Source organism: Scomber scombrus, chromosome 13 (assembly GCF_963691925.1).
Source record: "Scomber scombrus chromosome 13, fScoSco1.1, whole genome shotgun sequence".
NCBI lineage: Eukaryota > Metazoa > Chordata > Actinopteri > Scombriformes > Scombridae > Scomber > Scomber scombrus.
Window position 1 is genome coordinate 10,863,923 of NC_084982.1, and position 16,214 is coordinate 10,880,136.

Below are 16,214 nucleotides of genomic sequence, written 5' to 3' on the forward strand. Positions count from 1 at the left end.
AGAGTCTTTGATGAGAGACCCGACCTCAGTTGTGTCTGGGTCGTCCCTTCTTCATGCGGGCGGCTTTAGGTTTGGGGATGTACTGGTTGTTGGCCTGGTGCTCCAGTTCTCTGCTGAAGTACTGGATGGTTTTGTTCAAGCCTTCCTCCAGGGGCACCTATCAACAAAAGACACAACACATACAAGTTAAAGACACTATCACTCACACTCACTGAAACATCAATTGATAATGTAAACAATATATAAGTCAGAAATTTGCTGTATACGTTATCTATAAGCTAATAGTGTAATCCATAGCTATTGATGAGATATTTAGGCTACTTTCCAAACACACCTGCACTATCTGCATTACTCTGCTGTCTATTAAGGCGACTGCTAACATTTTATTTAGTGAATTGTGAAGGTGCTGTTCATCTAGGGGCTAGTTGAAGCTATACAGAATAAGGGCCACATCCTGGACCTGGTTTTATCTTCTGGTTGTTTACTGAATAACATGCTTTGTGTTTCAGACCATAAACTTGTTTAATACTTCATTTTCCAGTACCATAAGCTTTTCAACTCATCCTTAGCAGGTACATTTTGCCAAGCATCTTCTGACCTCCAGCTCCCCTTCTTAATAAACACCTCAGCTATTTTAAAATCTGAGCCTTAACTTAATGAAATCTGTTTAATAAAGCAAACTTGCCATAAAGCATGAGGAAAATTGAGTGCTACAAAACATTCCACTCATCTAAGTTAAAATGACATGTACTAATTATTCTCATTTCTTATTGCTAAACATAAACATGACTCCAGATGCCTCGTCGATATTATTAGTCACACCACAAACCCTCCCCTAATTTTTATTATTTTAATGTGAATAGTTTTTTTTAATCATTTTTCTCGAATATGGTTCAAGCTGTTGCTAGGAAAGCAATTATCCTTCCTTCTCAAACTGTTATCTTTAAACTTTGACCAAAAGGTTAAGTGAGTCATTTAATAATACTTTCTGCAACTTTGTAATCTATCAAATATTAGATCTTCTTTATCCGCTCAGAATCTGGAAATTGTCATACCCGCTTTTATTACACCCAGCTTAGACCACTGTTACTCACTGTTTTCCCGTCTCCCTCAATACACCCTCTCCAAACTTCAATTAGTTCAAAGTGCTGCAGCAAGACTGCTCAAAATATTCAATATGAGAGTCCACACTATGCAGTTTAGCATCTCTAAACTGGTTAACTATTCATTTTAACATTGATTTTGCATAAGCAGACATTCAAGTATATCACTTGAGTATATCAAGTGATATATATTTTTCTTTTCAAATTCAAAAACAATCAAAGATATAGAGGTGCATCATTATGTTGGACCAATAAGTAAGAAACTGCAATGTAGAAATGCTGATGGTATGATTTTGCTATGATTAAGAAACAGTGTAATGGTTACATTACAAGTTTATTTTTCAACTGTAAATTGTCATAATCAGTAAATATCCTGGCCATATTATTTAATATGTAATGTTTGTTTTGTGTGCTATGCTGTAAAAAAAAAAAAAAAAAAGAAAATCCTGTATGGATGGGATCTAGTTTATGTAATTTTTTTTTTACAGGAATTAGTTAGACTAACTAACTATCATTTAAACTAAACTAACTATAGTTTAACTTTCTACTATGTGACTTTGTGACTAAGTCACATAGTGACAAAAGAATGTTGCAATAATTATTCTAATAATTGAGAAAAGTCAACATCTGGATCTGCTGTGTGTCACACATACCACCGGCTCCCAGCCTAGCATCATCTTGGCTTTTCGGATGTCAGGTCTTCGCCTCTGTGGGTCATCCTGAGCCTGTGGAAGGAACTGGATCTGACTCCGGCTCACTGTGTGAGTGGAAGAAGAAGAAAAATAGCTTGTTATTGATAACTTTGCCTGAGCATGAAACTAACATTATATATGTTATAACTAACATATATGTGTTTACAAAGTTAGGTATTTTAAGGGCTCTGTTTTTGTGGCAAAGAAATATCCGGAGCAAGCAGTACTCTGACACTTTCTGGACTTTTTATAGGATTTTTCATATTTTGGTGGAAACTGGATCTTAGATATTGCATTTTAATTAGAGGTCATGTCTATTTTTCTCTTTCCTGGAATCATACTTGGAACAACAATTTAAAAAAAAAGCTTAACATGTACATAAAGGGTTGCAAATAATCATTCTGTGCTCAGTGGATGCATTTTAATTGGCTTTGGTTAAAGCAGTATAGCATGTATAAACTGATGAGAGAATATTACAGTCTGTTTTCCAAAGCTCAATTATTCTGCATGAAAACCTTCTCCTAGAGTTATTTAAATCAGTGCAACATTTGAAGGCAGCAGATATGTTGATAAAGGTGCAGCCTTCGATTTTGAGAAATGCCGCTTTAGAGCGCAGCACTATTATGCCGGGCCAACCACTGTGTTAACCTTCATGAAATCATACTGGTTGGTTATAACTGTATTTTTTTATGTGGAAGACATCAGATTACCTGAGCTCCTCAACTTTGGCAATCCATCCAATAATTGTCTAGATATTTCACTCTACACGACAAATGTCAATCTCATAATGGAGCTACAGGAAAAGTCTGTACAAAATTCCACATCAATCCATCTGATAACTGAAAAGATATTTTAGTGTGGAACAAAGTGGTGGACCAACCAACAGACAGACCGATATTGGCATCTCCCTCCTAGTTAAATTAATGCTGATGGAAACATTAACAGTGTATCATTGGAAAGAAATGAGTCAAGACAGATTGATGCTTCTCTGTCAGTGTTGTGTCAGTCTCAACTACACCCTCCAGCTATCGAGTACGTGATTAATCAGGTTGGTTTACTTGAGTTTTCTACAAAGCTAGTACAGATCGCTCATCGTGAAAACAAGAGCAAATTAACGGCTCAACAATATTCTTTTTTGTACTGACTGACACATTTATATTTAGTTATCTAGTAAAGCCATTTCAGGGCCAACTTTCTCTTGCAGCAATCTTCTCTTTATCCACAAGAATGATAAGGTTAACCATACTTTGTGTTTACTGTGTTACAACTGCAAGACACTGACTGATAATATATACGGCACATTCATTGCTACAACAATTAATAGGTTAAACCCTACACTGAGACTGAGATCAATTTCTTTCTTGATACAGAAGCATAAATCCTCTATAAGAAAGAGCAGGTAAGACAAGACAGACACCAGAACAATAATGGGAGCCAGACATTAAGAGATAAGCAGGAAAGTAAGAGCTTGAATTGACATGGACTGAGATAGTGGGGGGGAGTTTGCAGACACAGACAGAATGACAACTATCTAAATCGATCCAACACCTTACCAACAAGACTTTTGATGAGACGAGCAAACTCCAATATGGTGTGTTCCTCTGGGTTTCCCTGCAGACAGGTATCATAAACTTCCATCAAATTAGTGTTAACAAGAAGCAGACACATACATTGACTCACCAGTAAATTGTTTGCCTGTGCCGAGTTCATTTACTATCTTTCAATTTGTGAAACACAGCTGAGTATGACAAACTCACCAGATTGACTGGACTGCTGATGTTACTGTTCATCAACAACACCAGGCCATTTACTAGATCGCTGGAGGACAAATCAGACAGAGAAGCAAATACATTATTTTAAAATTCCTTTGCGTAGCCTGGCTTTGTATGAAGGACACTGCCAGATAACTTTCCATGCACAGATTTGTTGATGATAACATACTGCACTGCATACTGTTTGTGTAACATAATATACATTTTTCAATTGACATAGAGCCATAGTTGTTTTAATGCTGCTTTTTCATTTAATACAGTGTTCATGGAACAAAACATCCAATTATTTCAACTATGTCTGACTGGGCTTAAATATCACAGCAATTTCAAATGAACCATCAGCAGAATGTAGCACATACATTTTTAAATAATACGAGAAAATTAAAAAATTAAAAAAACAAAACACAATCCCAATTTCAACACCTTGATGTCTACAACAAATTTCATAAATTACTGATATGCTGCATAATCACCCCTATTGCCTCATTTTCCCAGCTCATACCACATGTTGCCCACATTGATACGGACACGCACCATTCATTAGTACTTTCCTGTCAATATTCATCAGACGTTCACATTAGCAGGCACTTGCAAAAAGATATAATGATATGAAGGGCTATCTTTCCTACCACAGGTCAGGAGAGAGTGGCAGCAGGTTTACAATAGAAATCTAATTTTCAACACAGCACCAGTGAGCTCTATTTTCTCCCAAATGTCGAATTGACCAAATATTAGAAACAACTCAGTATAACACAATAAACTAAAAAGCACCACAGACTGCAACCTCAGAAAGGACCATTAAATTTGATTCCACACCTCTAAAATTATGATCTTCATAAAAGGTATGATTTACGGTAGCGCTGTTAAATTACACTATATATATGCTTAGGTTTCCTGGGGCTCCTTAAAAAGTCTTAAAATTAAATCAGGGAAATTAAGTTTATTGTATTAAATTTACCTTAAATTTGCTAAAGGTATTAAATGTGGTGCGTTTAAGGCAACAAGGAAAATTGTAACACACAGTTGCCTACCATTACACGTCTAATAGTGTTTATATGTTTAATTAACTTAGTATTAGAAACTGCCAATTATAGAAGTTTTACATTACGTTTATGTTACGTTAGCTAACTGATAAGATATCAAATTTTTCTACATCTCTGTAGACCAGTATCTGTGTGTTTTGCATCACTGAACTCTCAAATGTGCATTCGCCTTTGTAATGATGCTTTTATGTACTGCAACCCTTTTATAACAACCCCCTATATGTAATTGTTGATGGACTGCTCTTGCTGACAGTCTGACCATGTGCTGCACTGACATTCTCAGTCACCTATAGAAGAGTTGCTCCTCTGTTTTTCCTAACATATTGCACTAACGCATTAGCATCACAGCGCAAATGTGTCCTGTCGACCACAATTTCCAACCCTCTTTACAAATGTCATTACCACAGGAATGCAGATGTCACTTCAGTCACTGTTCTTGTTGAAACACAAGCAAATTGAGTAGTCTTTGTGACTAAAGCTCCTGCCATCTGTGCCTCAATAATGAACCCTCTTTCAAAGTCACTTAGAACTTTTCCTCTAACCATCTAGATACAAAATCTATTAACTTACAGAGCAAACAGGATGTTAATTACTTAAATGTAGCATGCAGTGCACTTGTGTGAAAGCACCTGCATTAATTATGTTTCTATCTGCTCAAAGACAAAAAATCAGAGGGCCTGATTTACTAAGATCCCAAATAAAGGGTACTAAATTGCGTGCACAGTGCAATAGATTGTGTTCAGTTTGCGTGCGTTTTGCGGGTGATCTACTAAGAATAACTGCGTAAATGAAAACAGGTGCAACAGGGTGGAGACAGCAGTATTTAAATGAGGGTTTTGCGTGTCTTAATGGAGAGTTTGGACGAGCAGAAAGCTCCAAGCGCAAAATAAAATTTGATCAGGTTCTAGTGGAAGAGGTTAACAAATATAGAGTTATAACAAAAACAAATATTACCAGAAAAATTGACACATGGGAGAGTATTTGTAACAAAGTCAATGTTGTTTCTCTGCGTATTCTGTCATTGTGCCTCCGTCTCCTCCTCTCCACAGTAACAGAAGTCATCTGTGTGCAGTGCTCAGCCGGTTAATACCTGCCCTTCAAAGGAATTATTTATAGGCGCAGTTACCGTCAGCAAAATGACTGGGGTTAAAATGCCCCATATTGCATAATCATTATGGCAAACGTACTAAATGGACAGTGTGTATTATCTTGCACATTTGAAAGACGAAAGCCTCAGTGCGCTGCTTTAGTAGATCAGATTGCACATTTTTTGCAGGTGATGTCATGTTTGCACACCTTTAATAAATCAGGCCCAAAGACTTCTAGTGTGGCTTCTTGAAACTAGTGCATGTAACTACATACCTGCATGCATACCTTTTTAAATATTATTCAGAATATATAGGTATATCAAGCTGGTCTCAGAAGAGAGACACAAAATTAATAATAGAATAATAATAAAAACTAACAATACATATACTGTGCAATGAGATGACATCATCACTCTTAATTAATTAATTAAATTAACATTATTGATTAATAAATGTTGTTTGTTTTCTAATTGGCGGGTAGATGATAAGAGTTAAAGATCCCCTGTGACAAATATTTAGTTACAGATTGAACAGAGGAATGAAGCATTGCAGGAGGAGATCTGTCAAAACATGTTCCTTTTCTTACCTTACATACTGAAAGGCTCTTGTTTGGGAACCAGTACCATATACCTAGAACAACAACAGGAGATTTGTTACCATTCCTGCGTAACACACTTACCAAAGGTGCATTACTAGTCTACATACTTCAAAAAATGAGCACAAAGTTGTTTAATTACTAGTCCATGTCCACTCAATTACTGTTGACTTGATCAGGTTCAGATAATCATGGCAACAGTAAAAAAGCAAAGAGTACAGTAAAAGTCTTGAAAGTTGTCATGTACAGTGCAACTAAGTATTATTTCCCTTCTTTAAGTTTTTGCATTTTTAAAAATATCAAATACAACTCATAAAACACACCTTCATCCAGATTGATCTGAACACTAAAGGGTCTTTTCAGTTAAAATCATGTTCAATAAAAAAATAAATAAGTGGCACAGCTTCTTTTACGCTTTTATGTGATTTAATGGATAGGTCCACAATTTTGTTGGTTTTGATACTACTTGATTTGGCTCATTTTGATGGCGGAAGTTTCATAATAGCTTCAGATAAACTTTAAATACATTTTAACACAGAAGGAAGACTGTAGATTGTGTTCTCCATCACATACATTGTAAGTGCATTATGAAGGGATCTTTCGGTATGAACAGGAAAAATAGTTACAGCAAACAATCTGTTTCAAAGTTCATTTGGGCACCTGACAGTTGTGTTGATACGGACTTGAAAAATTGTGAACCTGTCCATTAAGATGCATACAAAAGTAATGAATCATCATCTCACAGAGGCTAATCCAGTTTCCTATGTCATCACATAGCTAGCACTGAAAAACAAAGAGCCTGATGTGTTCAGAGGTTTGTCTCGAGCACAGGTGAAAGCAGCTGATCAGTAGAAAAACTTAAAATTCATACAGTGAGGGGTTCTCCCTGTAGAGCTTGCAGGATGAAGTTGCTGACAACACGTCCATCATTCATGTGCATTCGGGAGCCAAACGTGTTGAAGATTCTTGCCACTCTCACCTCGACACCTTCCTGTGAGCAAAGAAAGAAGAAAGTGGGTGAACTCACTAGTAATTTAAGAATTTTGCTGTTCCTTGGTTTTATTATGTATCTTTATTTTCATTATTTATCTTATTATCCTTCATGTTTACTTATTGTAAGAGAAATTGTTTCATAATGTACGTTCTTTTTTACATTTTCTCTGAGTTACATACATTTATGAACAGGTATTAGGGTCACTTTTTTATTATTCATGAAAAGAAATGTATTATTCATGACGTTGAATTGATAGGCACACACAAATTAATATGTCCTGCACATAGAAATGGCAGTTTATTAGAGATAATTACTGCAATCTGGATGACACTAATAAATTAGTTATTGCATGCTGTACAAAATTAGCAGATTCCTAATGTGTCCCTAGCTACAAATGTACAGCACAAGTTAAAATATGCAGCATGTATAACAGTTCTACTGTTTGCAAGCTAAATATACCAGACACAACATGTGTGCCATTTTGTTTAAAAAAGCCTGGTTGAACCTTTTTGGCAATTTTGGCTGGAGCCCTCTGTGTTGCCCCAAATCCAATAAATAATGGGGCTTTTGACCAATAAATGTTTAAGTTGTATTAAATGCATGGGAAGTTAAATTATCTGCATGATGCAAGAATGTACCAAAGGAAATTAAATTGACCTCAGTTGTTACACAAACAAACACACACACAGGCACACAGTCACGAAGAATTAATAAATGAGGCCAACTACATCACAGATACTCACACGGCTCCAACAGATATACAAAACATTTACATTTTTAAAAATCCATGGCCTTGTTCAGTCAGCCTAATGCATCAATGAATACCACTTCAGATGGGATGTTGAAACATCATAGGTCATATTACATGAATAAAAACATGAAAATTATGTAGACCGATCTCTTCAAAATGTGGAACATGAAAGTCAATGGACACAACCATCAAATGTATTCAGAACAAAGACACAATGAGGACAACATGATGAAGAGGTCTTAGGGGTGTGTGTGTGTGTGTGAGTGTGTGTACAGGTATACTTATACACATACCAGAAGGGGTTGGTTCAGTTTTATACACATCACAGTCTACACACCTTACTGATCAGGTTGACAGCAATACCCTAATTACAGAACAGAATCGGCTTAAGGCAGTATGTCAAGAACAGCAGCTTGAATTCATTCACTTTCCCCAGTAACTTAAATCATATTGTTTGCTATTTCTGTAGTACTACACTTCTGCACTATACAGCTTGCCACAAAAGAAGAATGTGCAGAGTTTTCTGAACTGCGTCGTATTTTACAGGTAAACCCCAGTGCCTTCAGGTAATTTAATTCAAATATGTGGAACATCAAATTTCTACCCACATCACATTCACTTGGATAAAAAGAAAAAAAAACAAAAAAAAAACATGAAATGTACAGAAAAGTGCACCAAAAGATATAAAGCTAATATCCAGAAAATAGGGCTTTTAAACCAAACAGTTCCAGGAACATAACACAGGGGCAAACTCCGGAACTAAACACATTTGTGTGTGTGCCACATGACAACAATGCAGATTTGTGTTGTTGTTCTTTTGCTCGTTTTGTTAGATCAACAGCCCATTTTACTGTCATATATGAGAGAAAATCAGCATATACTCAAAAGTAAAAAGCTGAAACAAGAGAATATTTGGCATTTTTGCCTGAAAAATGGCTGAAGCTATTAATCCATTATCAAAATAGTTGCAAATTAAGTGTCAGTCAATTTTGGAGTGTTTTTTTTCCCGGTTATTACTGTGCCTCAGTACTCAACCGATTTAAAATAATGATTGAATACATTGCATTTTCAGGGTGTAGGAGTCTCTGTGGATTGGCCATCAGCCATCACTCAGCTAAAACGGTGCCATGACATGACAACTGAGGCAGGATCTTGAAGGAGGAGATCTGGAGCACATGGTAATAATTAGAGATTTGCAAGGTGCTGCAACTGTCGAAATGTAAAGCATGACTCTTATCAATACTGTATGCTCCAGATCACATCCAGATCCTGCCACATTTAATTTTCAATTTGTTTCTCTCACCTCTTTGTATACACGTATTACTACTTGTGACAGTAGGAGCTTGCTTGAAAGAAGTAATCACTGTTCATGCTGTGGTATTGCCTGCTTAATCCATATCTTGGCTTGAGCAGCAGGCAATTCTGAGCAGGCAACACTGGGCCCAGGGGATATGGTTATTTGTGACTGAGAATAGTGGTGTGAATGTAGTTGGACGGTGATCCTTATAGATCACCTCCCACAGTTCAGAACACATACCGACCATAGATTAAGAATAAAATTGAATTTCTCATTGGAGACAAAGTAAACAAAACACTGTAGCTACCAGTCATAGACAGACTGTGTTTCGCCAACAAGGATTTTGAAGAGCACAGACCAAAACAGCATTTTGTGTGTCCAAAGCGACATTTGCAGGTATGTTTACATGCTGTTTATGTCGCAGCTGAGCAGCTAATTGGCTATCAAGCTGCTAAATGATAATAGCAGTGCACTTTTCCTTGGTGAATGTTTGTTTGCTGGCTTGTTCAACAAGCTAAGGAGCAGGACTAGAGGTGTGTTCGTGTTTGTATGTTATCAAGTTTTGATGATGTGAACAGAGGCTATTTTTTCATTCACTACACTATTTAACAGAAGAAGGTATCAGGCCTCATATTGAACTTTAACTATTGAATATTTTATATATGTTAAGATCTTATTTAAACATTGGCCATCTTGAATGTTCTTATCCTTTCAGACCATAGGTAAATATTCCGTGCTTTAAGTATTTTTTAAATTTATAACTTATCATTTAAATATCAAAATGCTGCATTAAAAGAAAAAATAGAAAGTTTCTCAGTTTAAACAACCTTTGTGGCTATTTGAGTATATCAGAGTTAACAAAGTACACCTGACTGCACCATGATGTCCCTTGTTTTTACAGCCTTTGGTTGATGTTTAAGTGTCTTAAGTGGAGATAGTGTGACTGCGCCTTTTAAGTGTAGGTGGTGTGACATGACTGCACGGTAAAAGCACAAAAAGAGAGGAGGGTGTCTGTGGGCAGCAGGGGGGGGGGGCGGTCGAGGTCAAGAGAGAATGAACAGTCGGTGCAGGTGTGTCCCTGTCTGTTTTGGAGTATATCAGAGAGAGAGAGAGCACGAGACCAGGGTGAGCAGCTTCAAGAATAGAAAATCAATTTGTGGAAGGCAAAGTTTTATTGTGGCAGGCTGCCACAAATAAATGAATGTGTGGGAAACCGTGTGGTGGTTATAACGCACTGGTTAAACTGCTTGGAAGGGTGGCCTGACATTTGAGTCAAAGTAAATGAAGATGTATGAGCATAATAGCTGTTGCATCTAACACGAGTGACACTGGCAAAGTTGAATGTTGGCAATCAGCACGGTTGCACAAAATTATGTGACGAGCCAATCTCAAGTCAACATTTATTACCATAAAAAAAACCCAACAACTTCATAGTTAATAACCTCAGAGAGCAACACCACCAGCATTTATCTGCTCTGGAATTTGCCATGCACATTAAGAATGCTTTATCTCATGTGTTAGAGGTCTTTGAAGTATCCACATTTGCACATAAATTGAGTCACTGCTTTCCATAGGTGAACCTCCATCTGGAAGAGAGGGCTTATGACCGAGACATCCACTCACCAGTCTATCTAGTCCGGTAAATGGCAACTAGCAAGAGCATATAAGACCAATGTTCACCACATGTAGGCTTGTTGGAGATGCTGAGGCTGAGATTCAATGTTTACTGATGGGAACAGCATTTACACACAACAGTAATAAGGTATCATATTCATTCAAATTACGAGGAGGATAACATGATCACTTGGCATAAAATGAATAAAGGAGTACTGGCGAGTCCTGCTGTTTCTAAAAATAGTCACATAATGACCACATATCAACAATTATCTGCTGCTGTTTATTTCCTTGTGGTTACAGCCCTTCTATAGTCTTATTTAAAGATGTTCTCCAGACATGTTTTAAAACATTAAAAAATGACATCCTTCTCCCTCATTGAAAAATCCAAATTCTATGAATATTAAAATATATTTCATTTTAAATGTTTAACGGTTGAACACGATGTCTCCTATGTCATTGAAAAGTATTTCATTCTTATTGTATGCATTAGAGGATTCACCTTGGATCCAAGCTAGTTGTGATATAACAATAGGTGTTGTACTTGCACTTGTTAAACAAGATTTAAGGAGAGCACGGAGAAACTTTTCCTCTTTAACAGATGAACATGAGAACAGCCTTCAAATGTTAAAGTCTCACATCCATACATAGATCATTATGCACTGTGACACTGAAACATCCAAAGGAAAAAACAATAAGACAAACTAGGTTTTGAGTGGGACTTGAAGTTTACTTTGTTAGCAGCAAAACCTCTAGACATTTTCATAATTGTTGTTGTAATAAAAATGAACAGTTAATAGGTTTCAGCGTAAATTATGGAGGAGTGCATACCAATAAGTAAGAGTATAAATTATCAGTATCAGTGAGCATATCAAAGAAACAAAAAAGAACTGTCAATACTGCGATGTACGTTTCCACGACATGCTCAGGATCTGCATTTGCTGGTAAGATTTTGTTTAAAATGTATCTAACCACCTGACAATCAGATATCAACTGTTGTAAAGTTCGTTCTCTTTATGTTTCCGTTCTGTCTGAGGAGCAGGTAAAACATAATTTTTCATCCACTGCATAACCTATACTCATCACTTTTGAAATGTTAATGAATTTTGATTACATGACTGAGCAATAGATGGAATAGGTGATATCCTTGTCTTTCTGTACAAATGACTGACAGTTGGATATTGAAAGCAGGCCAGGAGAAGTAGAGGCAGATAAATAAATATCACCTGCCTAAAGCAAAGGCAAGAAAAGTCAGTCATATCTGATCATTAAAGGCTGGCGTCAATCAAGTAATACCAGGAAAAATTTATCAAAAAGTATTTTACGAGCTGCAGCATTAAAGTGAACACATGCATTACTAATTGAAATTACAATTTTGTATTCACAGGTCAGTTGACTACAAAAATAAAGGCCAAATGAATCACATCAGTCTTGCTCTTTTTAAGCTCTGAGGGTCCATTTGAGGAAGATCTCCTGCTACTCTTGCAATATCCAAGGGTATTGAGACTGGCGATGTAGCCGTGGAATCGATCACCAGCTCACCTGACACTGGGTTGTTGTCTTTTCTGGGTGGGGATGGGGACGGGGTTGCAGAGGATTGTAGCGTCTGCAGTTATGGTGACGAAACAATGCCAAAAATTCAACGCTACCTCGTGCAAGAACTGTAAGGAGGTCTAGTGGTGACAGGAGAGAAACTCAAGAGAAAATTCTGCACAGATTCCATTGCACAGGAGGAACTGGACATTAAGAGGTGGCTCCCTCAGTGATTAGAGGTGACCGTTGATGAGTTTGTGCAGCCAGTGGGCTCGCGGTTATCAACAATGGACTGTCTGAACTCTAATATCAAGCTGCTGGTGCAGCATACTGTGGGTTCACACTCACTATGTTCAGTATGACTCCATGCTCACTGCACACCAACCAAATCTATTCATATGGACACACACCCACAAGAGGGTTTCTCCAAGAATACAGTTCGCCTGCACATGGCAAGCACGGAAGTCCACCTGCACTGAACAGAAACTACAGAGAATATACGCATCTGTAAAGGGATAATCTATCAACAAAGAGCTCCTCTTGTTATGGTTCACACTTTCAAGTGGTGTTCATGTTTGTGTCTTATTTAGCCTACATTTCTACCTTTTGAATCGTTCTTTATTTTGCTTCATGCATGTTTATAGTTATTGATATGAGCAGATGTGTAAAAAGTTTTTGTCATTTGTTTCTGTCACACTTGCTTTATATTGCTATATTTCTATAAGGTTGTTTTTATTTTCTATTTTAAGCTAGACTTGGGCCCGTACGTCCAGACTCACTCACAGCTTCTATCCCAGTGCCATTAAATATCTGAACTCTTGAACAGTGCAATATATTTATGACAGTGCAATATTATTTATTCACTACGGGTTGTGCAGACTGTATGCATGCTGTTGTCTTTAATGTTTTTTTAATGGACAAATGTTGTTGTTTTAATGTTTTTTTGAATGTTTTCCCCTGCTACAAAGGGAACGAGCACTCGAATTTCGTTGTACTGTCGTGCAATGACAATGAAGGTATTCAATTCAATTCAATTCAATTTCAGGGCTGGTACAGAGGCAAAACATAATTTCTCCTGATAAGAAGACAAACAATGACAAGGCAGATAAATGTGACTGCTCTACATAGAATCCTCTCGGATAATGCTTTTCAAAATTGTGTTTTTGTCTTTCTATTCCATCATTGTATTTTCAGTGTCAATGTGTATGTTTCCAAATACAGACAATACAACATTTATACAAGCTTAAATACTCTGCAATATCAAAACACATATTCCAAGGGCACAGTGAGTTGCCAATGATGCTTAAAGACTACATGCACATGTAGTCTTTTACTTGGTCTATTATTTAAACTGCATTTGAATTGTAAAAACACCACTGCACATAGAAATTGTTGCAAATCACTTGAATTAATCTCTTTCCTCTTGTTCATATAGGCAGTAGAAGGATTATAAAAAAGCACAGTTAAGCTGCTAGCTTAGAAAACAAGGTCAGAAACACCTGTAATTCATTGTCCATGTTGAATTAACCATCCGTAGTCAAGGCTGATATCATGTTGCTTTCTTCTGGAAAGGGGTCACGTGACAGCGGTGTGACAAATGAGGGAAGGTCACATCATGACTTACAATACCCATTCATAAAGTGAATGTGGATGTTGTCTAAGACTGCTGCTTTTCTGGACTGAGGAATACGAACTTTATGTTCGTACACTGGCCCTTGAAAAACTGCTAAATGCAAAAAGAAAAAAGAAAAACAAGGAGTTTTCTGAAGATCTTTGGACAAGAGAATCATCATTGACAGCTCCCTAGAGTTCAAGGGCCCCATCTTGCGGTCGGTGCACAGTGGATGGCGAGCGTGGTGCATGTGTCTTTGTTAGTTTCCCCCGGCGCAGTTGTCATTTTCTCGCCCTGCACCCACGTTGTCTAAATAGCAAGTGCACTTGCACCAGTCAGTACACCTATGGGCGTGTTGGTCTCAAAATGAGGTGTGGTCAGGCGCATTGGTGGCGCTTTGCTATTTTGAGGCAGAAGAAAGCAATTGCGCTACTGACCAAAAAAAAACAGGTCTAAAGTCACTGGCGCATATGTCACTGTTAAAGGGCGCATCATCAAGAGTCCAATATGCTCCTAGATAGGCGGGTGCGCAGTGCGCAGACACTGTGCCTGTTACGCACACACGGGCACGCAGCAGCACACAAACATGCAAAACATCACAAATAAAAGGACCACAATGTGAATTCGTATTATGATGTACATCAACATATTAAAAAAAAAGTCACAATGACGTGCCACTATGTATCAGAATCAGTCAATCACAGTAATGATCAATGAAACTGTCAATGTAGTCATGTGACCAATCCTGGTAAATCCGCCATCAAACTAACAATCCGCCAAGGTGACAGCGCGCCTGGATATTAAAGGGAATGGGAGAAGACACTCTGATTGGTTTACCACGTGTTACGCCCAAAACACGCCTATGATTAATGAGGGGACTTAAGTCTGACCCTTTAAGACCATGTGCCTGGCGCAGTGACCATTTTTCCGCCGTTAAAATAGCAAAAGTGGATTTGGATACGCCCAAAAGGCACTTGCGCCACACGCTTCACGCCATGCGCTATAGATCCTTAAAATAGGCCCCCAAGTGTCACACCTGGAGGAGGATGACCTCATTACATTGCCAGAAGCCTATGCTCAAAATGAAATCCCAGTTTCAAATTCCTGCATCAGAAAGTCTGAAGGCACGGGATTACCTACAAGAGGTTATATTGACTCATATTGATAAAGATACTAGACTGAAATGAATGCACCTAAAACACTGGACCCACGGAAGATGATCTACAAAATGGAAAAATGCAGTATTTACTGCATCATTGTGTAAGAAACCCCAAAAACACACACAAACTTCATATTGTGTTTGTTCTGTGCAATTTCAAGAAACCTCATTTAATCAAGAACTGCTATAAGGTCCAAACCTTACATTGCTGGGAGAGCTCACATGTTTTTAACAGAAACCAGTCGCAGTGGCAGATATAGGAATGTACCATAAAGTTAACCTAACTCCAAATGACTCACACTTCCTACAATTCTTATAGTTGCCTAATGGTCTGAAAACACACAGGAATATATTAAAAGGAATATGGAATGATAGTGCATTTGTTTGGTACAATGTTTTCAGGAAGTTGTGCTGGTTTTGCTCTGAGAAGAAGTGCAGAAGACAACAAAAGTCAGTACTCTGAGAAAGTTGTGTCATTTCTATGTAGATGACTGTTCACTGAATCAAGACTGGTCCACAATAGGGATGGGCAGATAGATACTGTGGTATCGATACTTTGATACATACAAGCTACCTATTTGGTATCGAATCTCTTTTTTAAAAATCGATGCTAATGTTATTAAAAAACGGAGGTGGCTTGCATCACTTCCTAACGTTTTCAGTACTTTTGTGTAATGTTTGTGTCCAAACAACCCGGCGATAACCCGGCCCATGTCACATGACTGTGGTATCCTCAGGACTGCATGAGAAGCGAGCGCTCAGCTGCAGCTGCACGCACACATGGCATGCTGCATGTGCACTTCCACAACAAATGTGAGAGACTGAGAATGATAGAAAGGACATGTGGGGCCGTGCGGTGCTACTTTTCATCTGTAGTCAGAACTACAGCGAGATGCACTATTGGTGACAAGATGTGCTACACAGCAGTGATACCAGCAACCTGTTTAAACAGTTAAAAACA

At 37.7% G+C, this 16,214-nt stretch overlaps 1 protein-coding gene across 1 annotated transcript in view; it reads right to left on the bottom strand.

The window, feature by feature from the left end:
- Window position 1: 1 nt before the first annotated feature.
- The window catches only part of uxs1 (UDP-glucuronate decarboxylase 1), a 42,653-nt gene continuing 26,440 nt past the window's right edge, over window positions 2-16,214 (bottom strand). The window contains exons 10-15 of the mRNA XM_062432070.1: window positions 7,165-7,284; window positions 6,285-6,328; window positions 3,553-3,613; window positions 3,349-3,406; window positions 1,757-1,860; window positions 2-157 (exon numbers count right to left, since the gene is read on the bottom strand). Of these exons, the coding sequence (XP_062288054.1) occupies window positions 26-157; window positions 1,757-1,860; window positions 3,349-3,406; window positions 3,553-3,613; window positions 6,285-6,328; window positions 7,165-7,284 (519 nt within the window). The 3' untranslated portion in view covers window positions 2-25. The remainder of the gene's footprint in view (window positions 158-1,756; window positions 1,861-3,348; window positions 3,407-3,552; window positions 3,614-6,284; window positions 6,329-7,164; window positions 7,285-16,214) is intronic.